The 26297-nt window shown below is 36.0% G+C and overlaps 4 protein-coding genes across 4 annotated transcripts; 1 reads left to right on the top strand and 3 right to left on the bottom strand.

Annotated features, from left to right (window-relative positions):
* Positions 1-692: 692 nt before the first annotated feature.
* On the bottom strand, positions 693-7285 carry Tsp_09534 (putative ELM2 domain protein). Its single transcript, XM_003371262.1, has 14 exons — positions 7229-7285; positions 5599-5954; positions 5432-5531; positions 5252-5350; positions 4487-4697; positions 3905-4299; positions 3333-3848; positions 2839-3173; positions 2564-2708; positions 2157-2497; positions 1823-2016; positions 1117-1547; positions 931-1028; positions 693-792 (listed from the first exon to the last, which is right to left on the bottom strand). The coding sequence occupies exons 1-14, from the start codon at positions 7283-7285 to the stop codon at positions 693-695; spliced, it is 3378 nt and encodes a 1125-aa protein (XP_003371310.1).
* A 1024-nt stretch (positions 7286-8309) lies between these two features.
* On the bottom strand, positions 8310-9136 carry Tsp_09535 (conserved hypothetical protein). Its single transcript, XM_003371261.1, has 3 exons — positions 9110-9136; positions 8720-8971; positions 8310-8381 (listed from the first exon to the last, which is right to left on the bottom strand). Exons 1-3 carry the CDS (start codon positions 9134-9136, stop codon positions 8310-8312), a joined length of 351 nt encoding a protein of 116 aa, XP_003371309.1.
* A 2024-nt stretch (positions 9137-11160) lies between these two features.
* On the top strand, positions 11161-12126 carry Tsp_09536 (conserved hypothetical protein). Its single transcript, XM_003371260.1, has 2 exons — positions 11161-11215; positions 11870-12126. Exons 1-2 carry the CDS (start codon positions 11161-11163, stop codon positions 12124-12126), a joined length of 312 nt encoding a protein of 103 aa, XP_003371308.1.
* An 11151-nt stretch (positions 12127-23277) lies between these two features.
* Positions 23278-24264, bottom strand: Tsp_09537 (conserved hypothetical protein). Its single transcript, XM_003371259.1, has 3 exons — positions 24060-24264; positions 23506-23558; positions 23278-23472 (listed from the first exon to the last, which is right to left on the bottom strand). Exons 1-3 carry the CDS (start codon positions 24262-24264, stop codon positions 23278-23280), a joined length of 453 nt encoding a protein of 150 aa, XP_003371307.1.
* Positions 24265-26297: the final 2033 nt, after the last annotated feature.

Below are 26297 nucleotides of genomic sequence, written 5' to 3'. Positions count from 1 at the left end.
AGTGAAAAATAGTTTCAAATTTTTGGAATCTTTTCCACATGCAAAAAAATTCCATTTGAAATGAAAGTGAAACTCTTATTAATAAGGCAGTGCAAAAAATGCAAAATATTTTCTAACTCAACGTGCTTTGCCATGTAATAGAACATAGAGTGATAATAGTGGTGACATGTTAATCTTACATTGTTGACATTGTTAAATAACATTCAGAGGGGCAACAAACAGTATTTTTCAGCATTTCAAATTTTTAAAGTTTTAATTTCCAAAAGCAACAAAACGAATAAACAACAGTTCATCAATTGTACAGCGTGTATAGTCAGTTGTCTTCAAAAAAAGCAATATAAGAAAAACTAATTAAGAAATAGCGCATAATATGTAATGAACACCACTGTGAAACGCAAACAGAGCTGTTAAACAATAATGATATATGAAAGGTTGGGAACGAACGAATAAAACTGTCATAAAAACAAAGAAACGCAGCTCGCACTGGCAAAACCAAAACGTAATCAACCAATCCAATGCGAGGCAAAATCTAAATAATGGCGACCACGACAATAAGACTGTAGCAGCAAAAGAATTTGCAATGACAACACAGCTTCATTATATGACAGCATAATTCGAAATGTACTATCAGCGAAAGACCTTTACATTCTGTCAGCGATGAGGCAATCACAGTGGTCACGAAGAAAAAATTGCTAAGGCTTCTCAAATGAAGGTCGGTCAGATCGCAGCAGACCACCAACAGCGCCAGGGGCACCAGGATTGCCCAATAAGCTACCCTCCTGTTGCAAGCGACTGCAATAAAACAAAATATTATAAGATATAAAAACTCTGAGATTATTATGTAAACAAAATCATGATAATAAAGGAAGCTTTTCAAATAATAAGCACTTTATGGTGAATGACTTATTCATATCCTTAATTCTTACTTACCGCATCATTTCATTATGCTGCATGGCAACTTGCTGCTGTGCAGTCATCAGTCGATCTCTTTCCAGCAACATATGACGTTGCATATGCTCTTGCTGAAGCTGAAAAGCGGAAAATGAATTCAGAAAAAAAACAACAACAAATAATTAGCTTATGAAAAGAAAAATAAAATACAAAGTAAAATCTTACCTGCTGAAGACGTTCAGCAGCAAGTGGATCGAGTACAGTGGCAGCGTGCATGTTAAGACCGGGTGGTGGTAAACCAGGCACTGATGCCATCAAATGACTAGCACCCACACCATTGTCCAAAGCTGTTAACGCGCCTGGTGCAGGTCGAAATAGTGTAGAATATTGCTGCATTAACTGCTCAGCTGCAGTAGGAAATGCGGCTCCTCCAGCACCCCATAATTGTGGATGAGGTGTCGCAGCTATGCTACTCGTAGTTGTCGATTCAGGTGCACCTGATGAGCTTGCAGACGAAGGATGAATATGCAAGTGTGTGTGCGAATGGGTATGACTGTGCGTGTGATGCTGAGTTGCAATCGCTGACAAAGCAGCTGATAAACGATCTATCTCAATTCGTAAGATTGGATTACTTGGATATAGCTGGGCCAAACGCTCTGAAAAACCATAATATTATAACATAATATCACTTCTGATAATAATTTGAAAACCATTCAAAAAATTTTTAATGCCGTAAAAAAGTTACCAAGTTGCATTCGTTCGTGCAAAAGACGGTCAGTTTGCACGCGATCCAAAGTTGCCTGATCTATTACGTTCAATGGCAAAGTACTCGCAGCATTACCACCAGCTGCACCTGCAGAGCCTGCAGCAGCTGCTGCGGCTGCGGCAGCGGCAGCCATAGCCTGTGCTGAATTAACGGGAGAAAATTGACCGGGAAAGCCACCAAGCATTTGACGTGCGTCACCCCCTGCCATTGGACTAACACCGGGCAAGCCAATGTTACCCGCAGCAGCTGCTTGTTGATGTGACAACGGTGCAGTGCTTGACAATGAAAACAGCGACTTTGACAATTCATAATCACGCTTTATTAAATCATGCTGACGTTCACGTAACTCCTGCTCTAATCTATATAAGACAAAATTGATTAAATTCTCTTGCGCCTAATCATACATGGAATCAAACAAAAACTGTAATTAACAAAACCACCTAATAAACAGTATTAATTTAACTGCAGTCTTTTTACGTTTCTGAGAAGCAGAACTTACCGTTCTTTCTCGGCTGGACCATAAAGTCCACTCAGAATACGATACTGCAAAACAGGATCAAGCAAAGCTGCCTGATGAAAAGACGGTGATCCAGGGGTGCACGCGCTGGCAGCTGCAGATGCGTACTCTTTCAAGCGTTGCAGTGCAGGTAGATCATGCGATGACGCATGGAATGTTGTCATCGGAAGCATATTAAAATTATTTGGCAAACCTGTACCAAAAGGAGATGCTGTTGCGTGTAAACCAGTACTTGGTGTTGTAACAGTCAGATTAGTTTGCGCTGACGTTGTTGTCAATGTTGTGGACGTAGACGAGGATAAATATTGCGCATGTCGCTCTTTCTTCAAAAAAAAAAAGAAAATAAATATTTAACACATTTGCATTCATACAAAAAGTTAACACAGTACTTTTTCTTCCTTGATTTCAGTCTGCCGTCGAAGCGTCGCTTCTTTCTGCCGCTTTTTTGCCAGCGGTGAATCAGGCAATGGTACAAATATTAAATCTGTTCTGGAACATGAATTCGATGAGCCTCTGTACCAGTGACGACGAAATCTGAAAACGTACGTATCAGTTAACAACTGCTTACTGTAATGTATATTCACTTTATTTTGATCTTATCATCGTTTTAAAATAACCGCCAAATTTTAAAAGATTTTTTAGAAATAAAAGAATCATCACTCACATTGCATTAGCACTGCGGTGACACTCTGTACCATCATCAATCTTCGGTTCAGGTTCTTTGGCTGCTGGTAATACAGAACCGTTATAGTCTACGTCATCTTCGCTGTCGATTTGTTCATTTGGTTGTTGCTCTTTGAGAAGCATAACGGTCTCTTTGATAACACTACAAGCGGCTGAAGTAATTGCCGATGTAGTTGTGCAAACAGCCTGACTGTTTTGACAAAGCGAATGCGCTGGAATGCTAGGTGCACTACTTCTACTGAGAAGACCAGACAAAACCAACGACGATGGTTCCTTGAGTACATTGACGTGACTACTGGTAAGTTCAGATGGTAACTGTTGAGACGCCGAAGTCACTGCAAGCGGTGAAGATATCGGTGTGGCAGAATGCTCCCCTTGTTTGACAGTAACTAAAACCGAAGTTGCCGTTGTTGTTGTTGTTGTTGTTGCCATTGTTGTTGTTAAAGGTGGTGTTGATAGTGCATCAGCGCTTACAACTGCTGCGCTGACATCAGAGGCTGCTTTGATTGTGGCTTTTTCATTTGTTCTGATCAGCTGCAGCTGTTGCTCAGCATTTTCAACTGGTAATATCGTAGATAGAGCAGGACTACTACTTTCTGGCTTCTCTGTAGTATCGCCATTGTTGTTGGGAGATTTCCACTTTGGTGAATTTGCAATAAGACTTCCCCGAACAACACAATCAATTGACTCCTCAATTGATGGCGCCAACTTTTTCGGCGTTGCTGATCGATCGTTAGACAAAGGTGGACTAGAAACTGATGAACTGTGATCAGGAGTAATGTCATCATTATCACTAGCTGCGGCACCGTTGTTATTCAATTCAGACGTCGTTGAATCAGTAGTAGCTGTCGGTTCTGCTGTCACTGTTGCCTGGGACTTCTTGGTCGATCGTTTGGTCGCAGTAGATACAGTCTCATCTACAGTAGACAAAGCAGGTGACGTTTTTTCAACCTTTCGTTTCTTTCCACCACCTTTTGCGCGGGGTAACTTCTAAAAATAAGTACTCATTGTTATCACGGAAGCAAATTCCACGAAGCACACGCTACCTTTGTTTCTGGCAATTCCGCTGCAGTGATACTGCTGCTTGTGCTGCTAGTCGAAGCGCTGCTGGGACTTTTCGGACCAAGAGGCTTGTCATTATTACCGTTGCAAGACACACGTGAGCTGCCCGCATGGCGAGTTTTCTCTAATTCAGCTGCTGTGGGTGTCACCGCATGTCGACGAGAAGCAGCTGACCCGTAATCTTTATTACTGCGTCGAGTACGTATGCCACCAGTATAGTTCATCTCTTCTAATTCTTCTTTCGCTGGCTTGAAAAGCACTGACGGCGGTGTACGAGGTCTAACCACTGGACGCAGTTCGCCGTACTTTTTAAAATGCAATCTACATTCTGTGCACAACAATGTTCGCTCTTTTCCAGCGTGGTGCCAGTTTTTTGAATCTTTAAAAGATTATGATTATGATAATGGCCGCTCTTTAATCAACTGATCAATTATCTACACTTACTGGTTGTATAACAATGATGACAAGCGTAAACGGATGAATCTTTTGAATTCGATTCGTCTGAGTCACATTCATTTTCACTAGCTGAGCTCAGATCCACTACAACAAAATTTAATATTTAATACATAAAAGTGCAAGTATAAGTAAGTATATCAGCCAAATAACGCATAATGTACAAAATTCTGAAGATGTTGGCCGAGAAGCAGCTCGACTACTGCCATTTGGTTTCACCCGCCTTAAAACAGATGTCTGTGCTCGACGATGACGTGCTCGAGGTCGCTGATGCAAAGCCGACGGATACTTTTTCCAGAGGTAATAATACTCAACCAAATCAGCCTACAATAACAACTGCTTAATATATCTACTTGTTCTCAATTAACTAAAATAAACTGAATAAATAATCCTAAATGACCAAACAATATCACAAGTGATTTTAATATTTGATCACTAAAAATTCAAAACAAAGGTAACACTATAAGTTAGATGCATGCGCAGACATTAATAGTTCAATTCTAAAATACCTTTTACAAAAAATAATAACAAAACTTGTGCACTTACACAAAAACTATATTTTTATTTCTAAAATTAATTTTTTTAATTAAAATCCAACTACAAACAAAAATCACATTAGTAAGATTGTGCAGTTATTAGTAAATACCTTCTCCATTCTCTACACACACACACACACACACACACATATATATATACACATATATATACATATATATTATTCCTTACCGTCTGTTTGTGCGGCAGCAACTCTTTGCGTATCTTAAAAAAGTTCTTTCCATACTGCTTCAACCCTTTGACAAATTTTTTCTAAAACAAGCAGACAGACACTTCGTAATGAAACTGAAGTAGCTACTTTAGGTTAGCTAAAAATTCTTTACCGTTTCTTCTTCTGACCAGCGCTTGTCGGCTGACAATGGCAATGGGTTCTTAACAAGCTCTTGTAAAGCTTTACCCGTGTCGTAATCGTTTCTGTGCAGCTGTAAAAAAATATTTGTTTGCCATGGTCACAGACAGAAAATTTTGCTTTAACCGTTAACTGCTAAATAATAATAACTCACCGCATTGAATGCGTTGATAGTTATCTGATCTCGGGCCGCAGCCAGACACCCGTCTTCAGTCGAACCGCTGTCACACATACCAGCAAAAGCAGCCATACTACTGAAACATGTTCACTTACTTTATCGCTTAGATAGATATATCATACACTTTTGTAAAAGAAACGCACCGAGCTGCTTGCAAAAATACCACCAAGTCTGAGTCAGCAATTCGATTAGGTGCCCATACCAGTGTTTCTCTTGCAGCTTCTTCCTCTTCACAAGAGTCATTGTCTGATTTGTATTCAGGCAGTCGGGCTTGATAAGTGAGCCCGACACGAATTTCTCCCTGAATAGTCGCCAGCCTGTTGGTTTCTGGATTATAACCGAGAATATAATAAAAATGATCTGGATGTGGTTGAAATTCACGCGCTGACGAGATCTCTTTATAATGCTGTACGTGAGACTTGCCCCTAAAATGACAAAACACTTTAACAATCTTAAAAGCAGAAACAGTCCCTGCAAATCTGATTATACGTGCAAATTTCTGCAAAAAATGGAATTCATTTCACATTTGATAAGTATAAATTTATACTAGCAACAATTTCTGTTATGCTATATTATTGCTGATGATAAAAATGATAACAAATTTTCAAATTTCACCAATTATAACGGATGACAGCCCATGCATAACAAACAATTTCCACAGTAACACTGACTGTGTAGCCGGGAAAGTAAAGCAAATATACGTTTCTGAAATTTCTATTCCAAAATTTTGTATCATTTTTGTACTTTTCTTCCTTATTAAGTATCATCAAAGGTGGTCTAATTAAAAATCGTGCAAACCTATTTTAAAAATCCAAAATCATCTACCTGAAAACCGCATTATGTTGCAATAAAAAGAAAATAATAATGCAAGATAGCTGCAAATAAATTTCAATCATCATCCTAGTAATTAGTGATAGGAGTGTGGAGATTTTTAAAACCGAACGAAAAAATTGAAAATCCAAGCGCGTCTATTCAGTTCATTTGCTCTCAGTGATATTCACAGAAATAAAAAAACAAAAATGATACGAACACGAGTTTAAGCAGTGAAAATTAAAATTGCACAAGAGAAAAAGCAGCAATACACTGAAACTGAATAAGCACAACAATAACAGTAACAGTGGACCAGACATAAAATGAACAGAGCACCACCTTTTGCTACCAAACTAACTGAATTTAATATAATCAATTTAAACCATCAGAGAAAAAATAAAATAAAATAAAATGCTTAAGTTCAACATAGCATGCATGCATGCACAAGAGCGCGAATGAAGCGACAAAGTAACAAACGCTTGACGATTGAAAGCAAACGTTTACATACTACGCCACCTGTTTTCTTCATCAATGCATATATCAATGAGTTAGTTTGACGTCAAATTGGTGAATTAACTGTTCTGAAAAGAAAACTCCACCTATAATTGCAATCTTCAATTAACGCTTTAGAGCTGAACAACTTTTCTTATTATAACGATATCTAAATACAACAGCGATGATGAACACAACACAACTTGCCTCCTTTTTGACTGTTGTATTCTTTTTTAGCAAGTGGCAAAACTGTTGAGCATAATAATACTGTCTTTTTCCTCTAGCAACAGTCTTGAAAAAATTGAATATAATCAAAAAAAGCTATCGAAATTTACATAAGCTACGCTTTAAATAAAATTCAATAAATCAGTAGCATTAACATAACAGTTTGAAAACAACTGAAAAGCAGCGGTATGTATTGTTTTAAAAATTGCCTTTTTGCCCATCTCACTGACCGACCGACCAACTTACTGACTGACATATCACAAAGCAGCAACACGTGATCTGCACTGTCGCAAAGAACGACATTCAACTGATCAGCCGTCTAAAATGTGTCTCTTCAACAAATATGCGCTGTGCTGTTAGCTTTATGCACTTTGGTTTCTGAATACAAAAAATAAACACTACATATTTGAAGATATTCATTATAAACATTATCTATTTTTTAAGATTTTTTAAAATTTACAACAATAAACAGTCTCTGCTTATAATAATGTCCAACGCCATTTATTTATTGATTGTAAATTGTGCTTCCATATAAACTCTGCTTTGTTATCAAAATTATGATGCTACGTTCATTTTTCATTCATTATTCAAGTAATACGGCAGTAATTATATTATAGAAAAACCACTGTTTTCATTTCAACTGACTAAAACTTTGTATTGTGAAAAAGAACTGAATGAAGTGCGTTACATTATCTTACTTTTATCCCATTTACTGCTTGCGAGTGCGAGCAAAAATTAATCTATGCAAATTAAACAGATTATGGCGATAAATGCAAACAAATAATGTCTAGTCAAACTGAAACTGTAATTGTAAGCAACAAATATTTGCAAATAATAAAAAGGAAACAAAAGAGAAACAAATCGATGCTAACAAAAATTGACGTCTGGAATTTGTGGTGAGCGTTTGGATAAGATGTAAAAAGGTTAAACAATTTGTTCGAGAAAACAATGCAATTTTAAACCTATATTTAGAGAATTCCCTTAACGATTCATGTAACCAACAATTCCATAAACGGCAAATCAACGCCAACGTCATAGTAGCGTGCTGATAATCTGCGAACACCAAGTCAACGCGGCCGCTGAGTTTAGCAAATATTTGCATTTCTAAGTAGAAAACACTCACACGTAATGTCAAATGCGGACATAATGTTAAAAGGAGATTTTGAATATATGAAACCAACGGCGGAAAAATCAACCAAATATAAGAAAAACAAAGTGCAACTTTTATATTCTTGCTGATGATCACTGCTGTATGAAATTGCTTCTACAGAACACTCACCAACAGATTTGCTTGGCCAAGTATGCCAAACAAGCAATATTTGTCAACCTAACCCTGCTGATAACTAACTTGATAACGCACTTCTAAACACACAACACTGCAAAATGCGACTACAGTGCTCTAAAACTAATCTATCATAAATCTAACACTTTAGAAAAGATAAAAACAAACAAACAAACAATGAATGATAGATGATTAGTCATTATTAAGCAGATCGTTGTTTTTGACAAAACAAAGGTCAGTGAAATCAAAAAATAACAGCAGCATTTAGAACTTCATGGTTAAATTTCAAATTAAGTATCAATCTTTTTCTCACAAACAGCAATATTAAATAGTTCAAGCCGCCTGTCTGTCGAAGATTTCTTTTCTGCAATTAAACTCTGCTAGTGAAACCAATAAAAATTTCTGCCGTTATCGGTTTCTCATTTACAATGCATTACACGGATATAAATACTTACGTTAATTGCTGAGAAATGTGGATTTAAAAAAAGCAGCTGTAGTTGGTCCTCAACATTCGCGATATGAGCGTTAAGCGAATGTCGAATTTCCGCGAATACTTGGTGTGGGACTGCGCTAGCATGCAAGCGGAAATACTGCGCTTCCAGACATATCCGGACCGGTTGACCAGTCTGGACCAAGTGTCTGGAATCGCAGAACCGGTGCTGCCGTAAGCTAACCTCCTGTTCGCAGCGTCCCCTTTTCTGTGCATCCTAATGTTTTTATCTTTTTCTCATCTTAGCAATTAGTAGCAATTATTCAGCCTTTCAGTTTGATTAAGTCGTAATCACTATTGTTATGGTGTGGAACTTCATAAACGGAAACAACTATGCACTGAACCTGCAGCATACATACACACTAGGGGCTAAAAATAGCATTTTTCTTTTTGGCGGTTCTGAAATATACAAATAATAAAATCCACGAATGTTGAGGGACGACTGTATTTATAAATTGTCGCCATACTATTTCAAAAGCCTCGTGTTCTCATTATCCATCCATCTATCTATCGTCCCTAAGGAACAAATTAAGACGTCAGCAAATGATATCCACTTTTATCCATTCGTCTAAAAATCACAACTAAACAATTTTTCTTCTTACTTTATAAGCAACTGGGTTTGCTTGCGTCCGTACCTTTAAAATAATTTATGCAAAATGCACAGTGCAGCTATTTTATTAGGAAAAGTAACACTGTAACACTATTTCCATTTCAAACAAACAATCATCAAAAAAGCAACTTCTCAATTTTCTGTTCTTGCGTTTCCATTAAACTGATAATATCCCGACAATTATTAAACAATTAGGCAATCGTGAAATGTTGTCATGAGGAAGGAAGTTCAGTATTGAAGAATTTTTACTCGATTTGCTTTTTCTTTTTTTTTCAGAACATTCAAAAAATTTTTAATGCATACATGCTCTCCATAAACCTCCAAACTATTTACGCAATAAAAAAAGCTTACATTCAAATGAAAAAAAAGCTGAATTAATTATCAGTCACAGAAAGCTGTCAACTAAATCCAGTTCCATCAACGCATGAAATAGAAGAAAGATGCATGAGAAATAAGTGAACAGAAACGCGTTTGTTGAGTTTCTTTAGTAAAAAGTGACTAAATCTAACATGTTCTATACAACTTTTTCTTTACTATTGGCAATGCTGAATGAAGTTATTGAATAAATTAAGTACAAAAAAGTCAAAGATTTAAAAATTAATGCCCCCTTCTACGCAATTTATCCCATGTAATAGTAGTGCTTTCTTATTGAAAAAATTACAGTGCAAAGTTCTGACTAAGTGATTAATGCATGCTTAAAAATTGATCTTTTCCAATTATTCTGATAATGTTATACAATTATTGAAATGAGAAATGTAAAAAAAGATTATCCATAAAATGAAATGAAACAAACTTAAATTTCTTTAATATAATTAAGAGGGTATTGTACAATTAAACAAAGTTATGAAAAGAAACTTCCGACCCATATCAAAGAAAGCAATCGACCTCTGCTTGTTGGTCGTTTTGTCAACGTGTAAGCTTTACACTGCCGTAAGCCGTAAGCCGTAAGTAGATCGATGCGCGTGAAGCACAAAAGCAGTACGGCATAAGAAACAACAAGCGGCGTTTAATTTGCGCGCACACGGCTTAGTTCAGACGCGCTTAACGCGAGCTAGCAATTCAATTTCCCTAATTCGTTCAAGCGCGTCCTCTAGAGCCGCACCATCCAGCATGCACAATCATAATGGAATCAGGCGGGACTAGTCAATCAAAGCGTCAGACATCGATCTAACTATCATCTTTTATCTTCATCTAAAAACCTATCCGCTGGTTTTAACATAATACATATAATCAACGAACTTTGCACAAATATTTTACACCTATTTGGTCACTCATAGTTTTCACATTCCCATTCAACTGATGAACAAAATAAGAAATTTATCATAATTCGTTATTTTTGTTTGATAGCAAAATCTTATGCTTACCGGAGGGCAGCAACAGAATAGGTGTCGACAGCGTCAGAAATAAATATTTCTCGATTCTCTTTTACTACTCCTTCCGGGTTAGCATCATCTAAAGCCAGGCCTAAAATGAAAGCATAACAATTAATCGGCGTATAGGCGGATCGCACACGACGCGCAAACACTACAATATAAACTTAGCCAGTTTGGCAAGCAGACACTAATTTAATTGAATCTAACAGAAACGCTGCACAACGTTGTGCAAACAAAAAATAAGCCTGCAATAAACAGAATTATCCGCAATTATTAAGCAGTGTACAATTGCACAATAAAATCTACCTTGAATAAAAAAGAGCTATTCATAATTTCAAACCTATAAGAAATTCATTTGTAGTTGATTTGCTGATTTTTAGGGTCAGTTTATAGCAACAGAAAATCAATACAATCAACGGTCAGATGCGACAGAAAAGCAATGCCGCTGTTTTATTGATTAATCCGGATGCTGCAGGAAGTGCATGAAAAGGAAGCAAGCCTTCTTTTTATTGAAAGATTGAAAGAAAGATCAATTGCTTGCAAATTAAATTACATGTACAAAAAACAGTAGAGCAGTAGTTTCACATAATATGTATACTGTAACAGAACTGTTTGCTTCATACTTATCATATAAATAAATACAGAAACAATAATACTCAACATTATATGGCAATATAATTTATTACCAAAAAGAAACTAAAACTAAAACTAAAAACTGCTCCAAATATGATTAAACAAATAATTTTTGATAAAACATATCTGTAAGTTTAGTGTCACTGATAATGGCAAAAAGAAAAAGAAAATAAATCTCTTTAAAGCAGAAGAGAAAACAACATTACAAAATTACCATTGGCTAAATAATTACTGATTGTTAATTTCTAATCAAAAGGTAAATATTATAAAAGCATACAGATGAAACACTGAAAAAATTCAAATAAATAATTAAATAAAAGCATATCTACAGTAAAAAAAAACATTAACGTCAACATATCCGTTGGCGTTTTATTCAATCAACAATGATCTAAATTATCACTAACATTAAATAAGCACACCAATAAAAACATCTGCATAATAATTTAAAAAAACGTTGATCACTGCATTGCATTGATCAGTTTTGCATGTGGTAATTCAGCGCCAGCATGCCGACGACACTTGGACGACCCCGCCGAGACAACAATGACACGTGCTTTTCCCGAAAGTGATTATAAAGCAGAATCAATGAGTCGAGCAGCGATTCGAATTAGTGGCCAGGCAACAGCTTGCACTGCAATCCCTACATGCATGCTTTCAATACATGCATTCTTCTTCATATTAGTACAACTCGTCGACAACTATTGCCAATGTTTCACTATTAAAGACCAGTGCAAACTAATATCACTGCATATATAAATACACACACACACACACACACACACACCCAAATACAAGTAAATACATACTGTGTATAATGTGAACAAAAAATAATCACAGAGGTGGATTAATGTTGTTAACCTTTCCAATATGATGTAGTTAGATATTCATATTTGAAAGCTACATCTACTGACTGAATATTTAGATGTGACTATGGAATACAGTACTGCTAGCAAAATTCATGCCCTCAGTTTTTCATTCTTCAAATTTAAGCATTAATTTACTATTACGTTAAAAGCATTATCGTCTTCACTCTTAATAAGCAAGTATTAATAATAAGCAGGTATTAATATGTCAAATTTGTCAGTAAACAATATTCGCCACGCTTGTCAAAAGATTGCAAAAAATGTTTGCTTGTAAAACAATTTTACGCTAATATATATATATATATATATATATATATATATATATACAAATATACGCGAAATCATTTTTTAATATTAAAATTACATATCATCAAACAATGATACATACATTCGTATTCTTTAAGCTGACGCAACCTTAAATAATCAGTAGTAAGAAATAACATGAATTTACCATTCATATTATGTAAATACAAAAAATTTTAAAGCAACAGAAAAAATAAAAATAAAACTACCTTATTTAAATTGAATCAGCTTTTCAATTATTTTTATTCCAGTTTTGTTTCAACAATACGTGGAAATTATTTTGGTATAAATGACAGCTAACAATAAACCATACAAAAACACTTTACAGTAATTGTTTTAGCATAAAATTTATTCACTAAAACTAGTTCAACAGATTTCACTACATTAACAGCCTGCAATTATTATTTTCATCCAAAAGTCTCACTGAAAATAAAAACAAGTAAATAGCTGGCAGCCATGACACCACACCAATAATTTTTCTTAATGCATTGCTGTTGTTCAACATAATAATATACACCATTCAGAAACCATTCCCTCTTTTTCATTAGTTAAAGACTATTCCCTAAAGACGCAAAATGCTGTATGTTCAAAAGCAACATACATACATACATATATATATATATTTATTTATTTATTTGTAAAATTCATAATATGCGCGCAAACACTTTTCCTATGATAACAGATCATAATGACGTATCCATGTTTAATGCAAACAACATTGAGTGAAAAATGAGTTAGAAAAGCAACAATCGATTCGAATCAGTGCAGGAAGCAAAAGGTTAAAACTTTTTATGTTAAATTAACAATTATTTAAATAAAAGCTGTGAATGATCATAAAAAATGTTTCATGCATTTTCTTAATTGAGAAGCATTAGGAACTGGAAAAATATTTTAAGCAGTTTAGTAAAAATTTTGATAATGATGCAACAAATCCAAAAAGTCGAAATTAACTAACTAAAAAGTAATAATTTACATTCTTTTTGAAAAGGTTCTATGCTACATTTGTTGTAATAATCAGAAACTGACTAATTTAAAATTCATTTCACTGTATTAGAAAAAAGTAATTGCAAAATTACATTTCAAGCGTTGTATTTTATATCTACTTGAACAACCAACCTACTTGATTGAAAAGAAAAAAGCTTATGCTTGTAATACATGACGCAGAGTACGTTAATACGCTCTGAGAGAATTTGACGAACAACTATGATACAAGCGAAGTTTAATTAGTGCATGGCAATTTTCATGTACTATGATTGCACATGAAAACCTGCAGTGATGCAAAGCACAAAACTGTCTGCGCATTTTCCAATGGAACACAAATCGCGTCAAAATGCTCATGGCAATCCAGTTCAAAAATACATCCGTTTTTGTGTAGAAAGCGCAAACGGTGCATAATAGATGCAATGGACGATGCGTGCTTTTTGCGTGGCAAGTCATAATTACGCCGTAAGCATTCCAAACATTCCTTTTTACATACTTTATATCATTTATGAAACATCATTTTTTATTCCAGATGTTCAGCTGTCGACAATTAATGCAGAAAAGTGCCGCTGAAATAAGCTTCCGTCAACAATAATGCGTCTTAAGCTAAAAAAAATCACGCAGCTGCTACTTGCAACGTCAAATATCTGTTCATGAACAGAGAGACAGTTTCCTTGGAGAATCGAAAGATGTTGCTTAGATGATTAAAATTGAAAAGCAATCGTCCACTTGTGACTGATTGAGCATTTTTAGAAATAAAGAGTGATTTCTTAGGCAATGAAAAGAAATGAATAGCTGATCGTGTCACGCAAACAGGATGAACTTCTACATTATTATTTAGCCACACATAATAACGCGCGCGCACACAGAGACGCGTGTTTAACAGAAACAAAAAAAAATCGATTAATCACAGCCGCTTTATGGTGGCAGACAGTCTAGCCAATTACGCGGCCATTTACTGTCCCCACCTGAGCAGAAACTAATTTAACATGTTAAAACAGAGCTCAATATACATGCATAACTAACTCATCAAACAGTGAAATAATTACAGACAATGTGAAATACAGAAATATAAAGTCTACTTACAGTGCTCTTCTGAAAGGCGCTCCTGAAGTAATGAGTCGTATACCAATTCAGGAAGCTCACAGGGACGATAGTACCATTTGACGAGCACGTTCAGCTGGTCTCGCTTAGTCTAAAAAAGCGGAAAGCTAATTAGAGACATGAAATAAGCAAGCATTCATTCCATTCGCCAAACGCCGCAGCATAGCCAACGCGCGTTAAGGACAACGCAATCAATATTTATAAAACAGAAAGTGGCTGCTAAGCAGCTTTACAAAGAAAGAATGACTAGCTTCCTGAATTATGAAAAAAGCCTGCAAATAAAATAAATATCATCATAATCAACATCGTTATCATCAGCATCAGCATGAACAGCAACAACAACAACAACAACAGCAACAACAATAAAAATAACAGCAGCACATAGTAATAGAAACAGCAACAGCAACAACAGCAGCAGCAGCAGCACAAGCAACATCAGCGAGTGATTGAAGACGTCAAGCTAGTTTTTCAAGTGGGCATTAATTTTCACAAGCCAGCTGAACAACTTGGCCACATCAATCAAATGCGCTTGCCTTTTCTCGACCGCTACATTCGACAGTTGTGCTACACGTAAAACAGTGGCCACGCACAGTAAGCACAGCTCAACAACACTCCCGCAGTTTCCTTCAACTGCAACATTTATCAATTTTTCCTCAACCCCCTTTTCTATTTATATATGGTCAACTCTTTAAACAAAACAGTGATTTATGGCAACTGTAAATTATAGCTAAACTAAAACGGAGAGTGACAAATAAATGTCGAGAGCAATTGTTCAACTTCAACTGTTAATTGTGTGTGCAAACCAGGTAGTGATGATGTCCAAGGTGCGTCATCATCGATCAGGCAGCTGAAACGCAACTAAGTCGCTTGGAGTAATGAAAAGTGGCTAGCTTTGTACACAGAAAAGTAAACGTTCTTTCCTCTCTCAGACATTCATCATGTGTGCATTGAACAAGCAGTCAATCAGCACAGTAAACTTCAAACTGACAACTATTTGACTAGTGCCCCTCTCTCTTTCTCTCTCTCACTCTCGTTCTTTCTTTCTTTCTTCTTCTTTCTCACTGTTGTTGGACAATCAATCGTCCAACCAAGAAGCAAATTAAACCATACACAAAGTATCAATTATCCATCAATTAACGATAATAGAATTGCTATCAGATAGCCAATCATGCTGAACTGGCAGAACTGGCGACAGCAGACAAATCAAACTCAACATGTAACAAAGGAGAACAAAGACACATCCTAATGAAACATTACTGACATTTAAAAAACAAGTCAACAACCTGATTGAAAAATTCACTTTTTGACCAATGAAGTTCACAGCCAAAAAATATCAAAAGAAACAAACAAACATTGCATTGAATTGTATCAAAAGCGTCAAAATGCTGCAAATGAATGTAAAATCAAAAAATAAAATAAAATAAAACATGAAACGCAAACCCAAAGAATGAAAAGCTTAAATTCTTTCTAATGATCACACTGCCATACGCTTGCGGAAAGTGAACTGAAGCGTTGAGAACGCAATTAAAGCACACTGATCGATTTGGAATCAACAGCATTGTAAGAGCCTGTTAGAAAAACTGGTTGACTTGAACTTAATCATTGGTTGCTAAATCAACGGTAGCATTCCGGCTCCAATGAAAAACAAAGTCCAACAGTAAAAATATCAATGTCATTGGTCATATTAGGCGGGTATGAATATGCCTTGAAGATACTTCGACATCAGCCCATTCGTCTTTTCATCTGTCGCCTCTACGGTACCACGAACACGACAAACGGTACGCTTACAGGACTTCAGAAAGAACGAATCCTTAGGTCAATGTTTAAAAAGCACACGCAAAGAAATCACCAAATAGCTGTGCATGTTGAATTTACACAATATATGAAATGGTTTTTCAAAATCAGCAATTACATTATGACGTTATCCAAAGCAGATATGATTAATACTCATCAACAGTGATAAAAGTGACATTTAAGCACTGCTGTTAGTGCTGAAAGCACAAGATTATTTATAATTGTATAAACAGATGAAAACTGTGAAATTGTGGAATTGCATAATTGCGTATAATAATTGCGTAATAAGGAAATGTGAAATTGCATAAATCAAAATTTGTGATCATTATGAGCGAAAAATTATGAAAAGAAAGAAAAAGAATATTATGATGGTTAAAATAGTCACACTGGTACAGGGACATTATTGGGAAGTGGAAGATGGAGAAAATAATTTAGAAATTATTTGTTGAAGATAAAAATAAATTGTAAAGTTGAAAAAACATTCAATGTCATCTATTATATGTTGAACAACTTTTCGCGCATGAAAACAAATTGCATGTGTAAGCAGCAACCTTTTTCAATGAAATTTCACATGAATAAAAAGTAAAAGAGAAGCCAAGCGTGCAATTCTGCCAAATCACCAGACAATACACTAGTGCCAAGGTCGTTCAATCGATGAAAGACCAATCGCTATCAGCTATTGCGGCCATGTCACAAAGACAGATTAGCGCAAATGCTTATAGTGGAGAATACAAAAAAAACCAGTCTTTGCAAACAAAGTATCTGCTAGTAGAAACATTGTTGCATTTCATTGTAAAAGTACATCTCGCAAAAGATATTTAAAGAAAATATGTTTCCTCCTCACAATGTAAAGTCCCTCTTCAAACTTGAATAACTAAATGTTGCATTAAAATTTTTACACTATTTAATGCTGCTCACAACATTCTAATTTAAGAATATACAAATAAACATTTTTATCAGTGAACGTATTTTTTAATAAATTGAAACAACAAACAAATAACTCAAATAAACACTTATATGCAACTTATTTTATACAAATAATTTCTGAAATTGCAAAAAAACTGACCAAGAAAAGCTACATATATATCAATACATTTTGTGAAGCATAAATGCATTAAAGCTGTGGGAATGTAATTATTATTGGCAGCTATATTGATTTTTAACAGCAGAAACACTTAGCAAAGTATAAATATTTATAAAAATTAGAAGAATAATGTCGTTACAGAAGCTCCACACAGAAAAGATTGAATCATTATTTTAAATAACATATTAAATGAATTTTCAAGTACAAGTATAAGTACGTATCAGAGTCAATGGCATTTATGACATAAATCTTCGTAATGAAAAAGAAAAAACTTGTAACTTTTTTCAAAAGAAAAACCATATTAAGCTGCTTTCAACTCAAAAATTTGACGGACAATGCAACCAACATTGTCTGAGGTAGAGAAGTTACATGTTTATGCAAATGAGCTTTCACAAAAGTGAACAAGAAATGAATGGCTTTAGCAACTGCATTTTATGAAAAAATAATAAAGGTCAATGTGCAGACTATGTTGACAGAATAAAACGCAGACTGGCGCCAGTTAAAAGAAACTGAACAAAAGCTGAATTGATGTGTCAACGCAATGCTTCCTCTTTATCTCGTCGTTACCAACACTGCTGGCAGAAAAGCAGAAAGCACAGACGTGCATCAATCACGCACGTCTGATGTGTTACACTAGCAGTGATCCAGTGATTAACTGAACTCCACCGTGTCAACCAACTATATATTTCGAAAAGCCACAACTTCCGCTAAACAGCTGACACCGGCAAGAGCCGTTTTGCAGAACAACTGCGTTGTAAAAAGCAGCTGCAAATGTACAAAACACAACATACATCCCCAACCAGGGCGACTCATTCATTATCATTCAAAAATTATTCCAGCAAATAGTTCAACAATGACAATCTGATATAAAATGAAAGCAGCAATTGGTAAAAAATTAAATTCAAACTTCATTTCGCATCATTGCATCAATTAAGTAATTTCTGTCAAGCTAACGTAACTATACTGATCAATATGTGAACAGCACAGCAGTTGTGAGACGGAAGAACGCCGACCAGCAGTAATTGAATTAAAAAGCGCTACCATGAGACCAGCTTTTTACACTCCCCTTACAAATTTTATTTATTTATTTATTGTTAATAAAAGCAGACGGAATCAAAAAATAGAAAAAAAGCAACCAAAACAGGTTGCTGTTGGTTGGCTGGATGCTATTTGATAACTATGTCCTGCACTGCGCGTCTATGAGCAAAACAAAAAGCTATTCATTCATCCTCATTCATTGTATGCGTACAGTAAAGTTTGCAAAGGCTGTATTATTTATTGTCAAAAGAAAAAATGTCAAACGTGGCCGGCATTTGTTACTTCGTATTCTTGAAACTGAACTCCTATGCTGATGATTCCGATCTATGAATCTGTGAATGTTACACATTTCACGTCGAAACACTTAAACAAATAATAATAGCAACGTTTGCTGAAAATTGAAATGCTTTCGTTTGTTTGGCTAACTGTTGTTCGACTAGTCAACGACCGCAGCAAAGACAATGACCATCTCAGCTGCTTTTATTGAAAATTTATTGCCTTTTGTGCGCACTTTTGTGAGCCGATTTGGTGATTAAACGCCACCTGTTGGAATGATAATATAAGCGGGATTTTAGGCGGCTGGCCAAAGTTATCTAGTGTCACTTGGCGACAGTATGGACCAAGGGGCACTATAATGAATGAGCGGGTCTAACAACAAACTAACCCTCGGCAGGCTTTCTAATTGTAGCCAGTTGTGCTGCCGGCCTGACAATCTGCCGGTCGGCAACACAACTGGGTCAACAGCACTAGTCGCTTTTCCATCTCATTGCATTGTTTCAAGTGCAGTCGACCAACTAATTCAAGCTGTGCCATCTGAGAACGAGCCGATTACTGCAGCGGATGCTTCACACAAAAAGTAGCAAATAAGGATTGGCATGTTATGTCAATAGAAAGCAAAAATCTCCAGTGACACGCTCTTCTACGCAACTAGAATTGCATTTATTTTTGTTTAAACTCTGCCTGACAAACAGTATGTTTGAAGTCAAACTGCTGAGGTACTAACTGACATTAAATGCAAAGGTCCTGTCACTGTCCTGCAAAGGTCATCTACAGTCAGTTCACTTCAATGTCACACGACTCCTTTCTTTTACACTCCTCAGAATTCCTTTCTTCAGCCTCGAAAATTTCAATAAAAAGATTAAATTTCTTATTCAATAATCACCATAATATTACAAGTGACATATTTCTTTGTTTCCACATCTAATTATCTAGATGACGCAATGCTGGCAAATCCACAACAAAGTAAAGTCCATTTACACTAACAAATGTATGCAAAATAACATACCATTTTAAAAGCTTGAATACTTGCAATATAATACGGTTGATCAGGACGTTGGCTGTCCAAATATACGCAATCTAAATGAAAAAAGAATCATTCATCAATTAATCAATGAGTAAGATTAATATCAACATCATAGAAACCACTTTTTTACACTGTGTTCAAAAGTTTTTATAATTTTTAAGTGTTTATACAACAATCTTGTAATTTGGGCTAATAAAACAACACGAACACGAGCAACTCAAATTTCATCTCATTTCCAACTATGAAAAAGTTACTAATTTTTGCTGTAGTGAATATAATGCAACGAATTATTTGTCAACGAACATAAATTATTAAAAAAATGACATTTTGCTAAATAAATATCATATTATTTATTTTTAGCATAAAATTATTAAAATTAAAAAAAACATAATAACAGAAACAAAATACAATCGAACTGCTGCAGTTCATGAATGGATATATATATATATATATATATATATATATATTTTTTTTTTTTGTGATCTTAGCATTGTGATTTGAACATATCACGTTCATTAAAATGCAAAAGCTTCCATTTTTACAAAGATTTGTTTTATTTCTCGATACAATATTTCTTGATAAATTAGTAATGAGATTAACTGGTCTAATTTCAACCGTACATTAATCACGGATAGCTGCGTGAATGATTAGCAGTGTCGACAAAGCAATGCCTGAAGTTTATTAATAGTATATAGACTGTGAGTAAATAGCAGCAAAAGCGTGCGATGCAAACAGGAAAATGTGACGCCGTTGTCATCCGTTCAGCCGCTGAATTGGCAAATATTTTTCACTCCAATCACCAGTTTATTGGCTAGTTATAGGCAATTCAAATGAACAAACTAAACTGATAACTGGAAAAAATTGATATTTCTTTTTCAAGTTCAGAAACCACGACAGGTGTTAGAAGATATGCATACTTCTGATTTTTCTACTTTACATAAACAAATTCTCAAACACTGCGCTTTTTGCAATACATTTTTTGCCGCTCAGGTTTAACTCGATTTATGACTGTCATTAAAAAGTGTTCCAAATGTATTAATCATGAACTACAATATTCTATTACTGTTTTAGTGCAAAGTATATTGCTATTTGAAACAACCAAGCACATGATCAAGATGATAAACCTCATTTCAACATTTAACGCGCAGCGGTGCTACATCAGTCAGTTGAGTGAAATAAAGAATAGCCTAGAATCTCCAGTGACATATTTGTTAGTGGGGAGGAAAAAATCAATGCAGCAGCTGAGTGACGATTTTCAGACTATCGCTTCTCGCCCGTTGCTTGCAAACATCGTTTCACCTCGAAATTAAATCTCCTTCTCTTGTCATCGAAATATCCATTGTGGAAAACTTGGATGACCCGTTGGAAATGCAATGACAGCGTTGTTAGTATTGAAGCGAAACGGTGAAACTTTGCTTCCGTTTAGAGTATCTAAAGCAGACTTGTGACTGTGCCTTTGGACTAACTAGCACACGACTACACGCCAAAAATTATATTGTTAAAAAAGCAAAGCATTTTTACAATTTCCGATGTAAGTAGCTCCTGAAGCTGAGCGCAGCTGAACTATTTTTTAAGTGCTTGAAAATTAATTACCAACCCATAATGTCTAACGGTCACTAGAAAGCTGTGCTCTGCTTAATTTGACCATTAGTGAAGTGTTTACATGACAAAGCTCATTTAAAGCAATCTTCGATTTAGCTCAGTTGGCCGTCGTAAACGTCTTCACCTTTGGCCCAGCCAGCCAAAGCACTAACGGTAATCAGGTAACGTTTCGACGACCCGCTGCCCCAAGGGTATATCGAATCCAGCCAGACCAGCAATTGCTAATCAACGACCATCAGCTAATTGAACAGGCGGCAGGCTAATTAGCGGCACACTGCTGGAGTTCTTCTTCCTCGGATTCAATGCAAATACTTGGTCAACCATAGCAACGCCAACTTTGCCCCTGACCTTTGTCTGACCGTGTGGTCATCAATCCTGCCTTTTCTCCAAAGCCAAAGCTTTTTAATTGCGTCACCTGCATTTTCAATAGCCATGCATGATACAAAACAAAATAATAACGAAAAACATGGCAACTGCAAATTTTGAACCAGTTCGTGAAGCTCATGGTTATCTAGAATAACGAGTCGAGCCTGAAACAATTATCGCTGTTCCATCAAGCACTGGTATAGTGCTTGCAATGACCGCTCTCACAATAGACCGGTTTGCAAAGCAGGTGTTAGAGGAAAGAGCATTATTAAGCAGTTGGATGAGAAACGTCACCGTTTAGTGTGTTAGTATTGACCATGAATATTTTCACTTCCATCCTCATAAAGAAAGCATTAAATTGATATTTTTGACTTTTTCTGAAATATAAAATGCACCGCATACGCACATTTTACACATCAAGCACGTCTATTTCAATTTGTTTACAAATTTGTCATTTCGAAGTTAATGTTATATAATAAGAATGTGTAAAAGATAAAAAATGCTGAAAAAAGTAAAGTTAACGTCATTTAGCGTTTAAATAAAGTTTCTGGTCAACTGTTGTCTAAATTCCACTGGTGCTTTATTCCTGTAGTAAATTAAAGTATATTTACATTTAATTTAGAACTGCTCCAATCGATCTAAATATAATCAGAGACAGCACTGGCAACGCAGTTTAGCACAACGCAACTATCCGCAGTGGCAACGTTATTTTCTTTGGTTGGCAGCAAGTTAGCTTTTAAATTTAATATAAAAAACGAACTGACGCCTATCATTTATGAACATTACACAGTGGTCGACTGCGGAAATCAAAAACATTCAAAGCCGCCTTTTTATATCCTAACACCGATGAAGCTGAACAGATGATGCTGTGAGAATGAAGTTGTCAAAACGCCAGTTGGTAAAAAGCAACTGCAGTGATGCTATTTCATGATTCGCCGTAGAAGCAACACAATAAAATGAATCAGAAAAACAATGTATAATATTCTAATTTTAGAAATGAAAATTCAAAATTTCTTTGACCTGAAAAGGTCAGTACCGCTAGTCGCATTATCGAATTATTTTTGTCATTTTTAAATTTTCTGAAACATTCGAACAATTTTAACTGGAACATTTTACTTCATCATATCAAACTCTTTCTACTGTTCACTGTTTTGCGCGTTTACTTTGTTAAACACCAGTCAACTATTTGCATGCTAACCTACATATAGTTCAAAAGCGGTTAGTGACGCTACATCAGGAAAACAACAAGGTGAATTGATTTTTAGACAAAAAATTGTCACACTGCTGCGCTGTTTGCGTGATTAAGCATTTAATTTTAACCAGAGCCAATTTTCTAATTAAACGCCAATGCCGTGTTATCATCTATACCAGCTAAGCGAATTTGCAAGTTTTTGCAAAACAGCCTTTGCAACTGTAGTACTAACTTCACGAAACAGATTTCAGCCAAGAATTATTTCTACAACATATATTCATACGCCAACTGGCAATATTAAAACCCAATGATTACAATTATTAGCCTTTTTGAACGGAACGAACTTTCCAATAAAGAATGCTAAATAATATTTGATCCATAACAAAACTGGCCTCATGAAGGCTCTGTTTGAGCAGTCAGTCCGCTTAAAGTACGATAAACTATAAAACCAGATGAAGACAAGAGGCTGCCACTGAAAGTAGTGAGAATAATATAAATTATGCACAAATCGTTCATCATCATTGCATTCTCTATCTTCACTCTGCTTCTGCAGCATAGCTGAAACGTCAATTTAACAGCTCACACTTTCTTGCCCATCGCAGAAGCTGACATCGTTGTGTGTACACAGTGACCGCCGATAGTCAAATATTGATATTGTCATTTTTATCATTTGCCAGCCGCGCAACAGTGACAAAGTACGAGCAACGGTCAAGGTCGGTAAAAGCGTTCCACTTGGGCGCCCCGACCTCGCCTCTCATTCTTGCTTATGCACCGCTCAGCCCCTGATGACCATTGTTTCTCCACTAATCAAATGCCATCTGCCGGTGGGATCAAAACGCTTACAATTCAACAAAAAACATTCTCATCCCAATTACCAAGCCGCTTAGCATATTAAAATGTTCGTTAAATTAAATTAAATTTGTACATAGCACAAATTCAAATGAACTTTCATATTTTGAACTGTTGTACTGCTTGTTAATCCGTTTAAATAATTAAATATCCAAAAATGTTAAACTGCAAAATTCGAAAAATTATAAAGAATATCAAAAGTGCTCTTACCTCCCGGTACATAAAGAACAGAATCATGGCTAATGAAGCAAACATATTCAGAAGTTTGCACATTACGGTATAGCTGGCCACAGCGAAGTCTCTGATTAGATCCACTACTTTGACTTGGATAAAAAACAGTTTCAGCTTCAAGAATTCCTTTAGCAGTCAACTCATCCACTTCATCTCTACTTGTCGCCACTACCTTGTTAGCCATGTTGATGGCTTGCTCTTTATGGAGTAATTTTAGATGATTCTGATTGAAATACTAAAAAAAGAGGATTAACATTTCCTCTCTTCCTCATTTCTATTAAAAACCAATGAACGCAAAAAGACGCGCGCGACACGTCATACGGACTAAGCAACAACAACGACGACAACTCGGCCGTGGCAAATCAGCAGTAATTGAATTCGCCTGCAGCACAGCATCGAACGCAGGGCACGAAGAAATCACGCATCATCACATTGAGTTGTACTGAATAACAACATTTTGGCACCGAGTAATTTAAAAAGGTGAAGCAATCGCTGCTCAACGCAGTGCAGTCCAATCAAAATAAGCAACGTCACTGCATCGACCAGATTTCACAAGTTTACTCATTCTTCAATCCCTCCATTACTTTATAAAAGCAAAACGGATGTTAAAGAACACAATAAGCAGGTCCTCCACAGCAATCACGGTGACAGTGATAGTCCTGAAAAAGGAAACCAATAGACAGGAGGGACGCAATGGCCAATTCAGCCTGTCGTTATAAAGCTCATTCAGAAGGTGACCAATCAACAGTGCCTGACATCCAATGGCTTAACACTGCTTGACCTGAGACTAATCGCTGGGGCGGTGCTAAGGCTAGGGTAAGAGCCGCTGGCCGAACTCTCTAACTGACCGCACAGCAGGCTCTTGCTATCTTTTTGCCTCTCTCTGTCGCGTTTACAACTACTCTCTTTCTCTCACTGACATGGATTCGTCGTGAGCCAATCATTGTGAACCTGTATTGTTCAGAGCAAACAAAGCGCAAGCGAGACGCCTGTGACAGTGATCGTCGAGTAAACACAGTCGACCACGGTTCAGATCCCAGTCTCCATCTTTTCAGTGATGATAAAAAAAACTACAATTCCAGTGGGTACATATTAGCTGAAAGCAACATGTTCAGCAGCTTCTGATTTGTTACGCAAATAATGGTCAGTTGCGGATAGGGGAATTTAAAATTTTATACACTATCGTAGGATGTACTTTTCAAAATAACTATGAAGAAAATAACAAAAGCCTGCCGCTAAGTAAAAACATCAAGAAAGATAAGTTGTGGCAGCAAATTAAAAAGCTGTTGCGCAGAATAGCAACTGACAAACACGTCAGTAACGCTACCTAGCAAAGAGGCCGACATCACAGCACTGTGCAGCAAAGAACAACGTATATAAATGCTTCGAATGTAAGAATGTACTCTTTGAAATTTCTTTTCCATTGGCCCTTCAGCCAAGCTGATTTTAGTAAGCTGAAAAGTTTTTGACCTGAGCCACCCACGCAAAGTCAAATTCAGCTGAGCCTTGACCTGCACACCATCTTCATGTCACTTTGTTTTCATAACTCTGTCATATGATGAAAATCACCTGCTACGTATATTCATATTCATCTTATCTTAGTACAGATAGAAAAAATAGTTTCACTTACTGCTGCATTATCACTGCGTGATTAATTTGCAAAAATGGGAATTCCGCTAATATGAGAATTGGAACAAATGCCAACCTGAGCTTGCCAAAACAGCAACAACATTCTGTTCGACCTCATTGGTTTCGCTGTTGTGCAACAAAGTTAGCGTCCACCAGTTGCTGAGTTTCTCATTTGTTCTCAACTGTCGGCCAATTTAACGGAAGTGACCATCAGATTTTCTCATAAGTTCACCATGAACTGGGCCCGTTCATATCAAGTAACTAACTAGCAAGTAATTTTAGCTTGCAACATATCTTTCTATTGTTCTAACAGTAATAATAATAATAATAATAACAATAATGATAATAATAATAATAATAATAGCAAAAATAATTAAGCCATATTATTAAAACGGACATTTGATGACGAATAAATTGTGTTTGTTCACGACTTCTCTGACGACGAGGCAAAATATCGCTTGATCGCACTGACGTTTAGTCGTTCTTGCTGTTTCTTTCTCTTTAACACACAATCAATACGATACTGGCGACCTCTTCAGCTCGATTTAAGCAATTTTGCATTGTTGAAGTTAAAAAAATGATCTTAAA

Source organism: Trichinella spiralis, assembly GCF_000181795.1.
Source record: "Trichinella spiralis strain ISS 195 chromosome Unknown Scfld9, whole genome shotgun sequence".
NCBI classification, from domain to species: Eukaryota; Metazoa; Nematoda; class Enoplea; order Trichinellida; family Trichinellidae; genus Trichinella; species Trichinella spiralis.
The sequence above is the reverse complement of the archived record's forward strand: the minus strand, read 5'-3'. Positions and strand labels throughout refer to the sequence as shown.

Bases quoted from the DNA above. Each gene is read 5' to 3' on its own strand.
- Tsp_09534 (XM_003371262.1), bottom strand. From the start codon at position 7,285: ATGTCGTTCTTTGCGACAGTGCAGATCACGTGTTGCTGCTTTGTGATA. The intron at 5,532-5,598 runs GTGCGTTTCTTT...AACATGTTTCAG, and splicing joins GTATTTTTGCAAGCAGCTCG to TAGTATGGCTGCTTTTGCTG. The intron at 2,498-2,563 runs GTACTGTGTTAA...TTTTTTTTGAAG, and splicing joins CTGAAATCAAGGAAGAAAAA to AAAGAGCGACATGCGCAATA.
- Tsp_09535 (XM_003371261.1), bottom strand. From the start codon at position 9,136: ATGCTATTTTTAGCCCCTAGTGTGTAT. The intron at 8,972-9,109 runs GTATGCTGCAGG...TAAAAACATTAG, and splicing joins TTTTAGCCCCTAGTGTGTAT to GATGCACAGAAAAGGGGACG. The intron at 8,382-8,719 runs GTAAGTATTTAT...GATTAGTTTTAG, and splicing joins CACATTTCTCAGCAATTAAC to AGCACTGTAGTCGCATTTTG.
- Tsp_09536 (XM_003371260.1), top strand. From the start codon at position 11,161: ATGCGACAGAAAAGCAATGCCGCTGTTTTATTGATTAATCCGGATGCT. The intron at 11,216-11,869 runs GTGCATGAAAAG...GTGGTAATTCAG, and splicing joins TAATCCGGATGCTGCAGGAA to CGCCAGCATGCCGACGACAC.
- Tsp_09537 (XM_003371259.1), bottom strand. From the start codon at position 24,264: ATGGCTAACAAGGTAGTGGCGACAAGTAGAGATGAAGTGGATGAGTTG. The intron at 23,559-24,059 runs GTAAGAGCACTT...TTGACGTTTCAG, and splicing joins TGTTCTTTATGTACCGGGAG to CTATGCTGCAGAAGCAGAGT. The intron at 23,473-23,505 runs GTGCATAATTTA...CACTACTTTCAG, and splicing joins GCAATGATGATGAACGATTT to TGGCAGCCTCTTGTCTTCAT.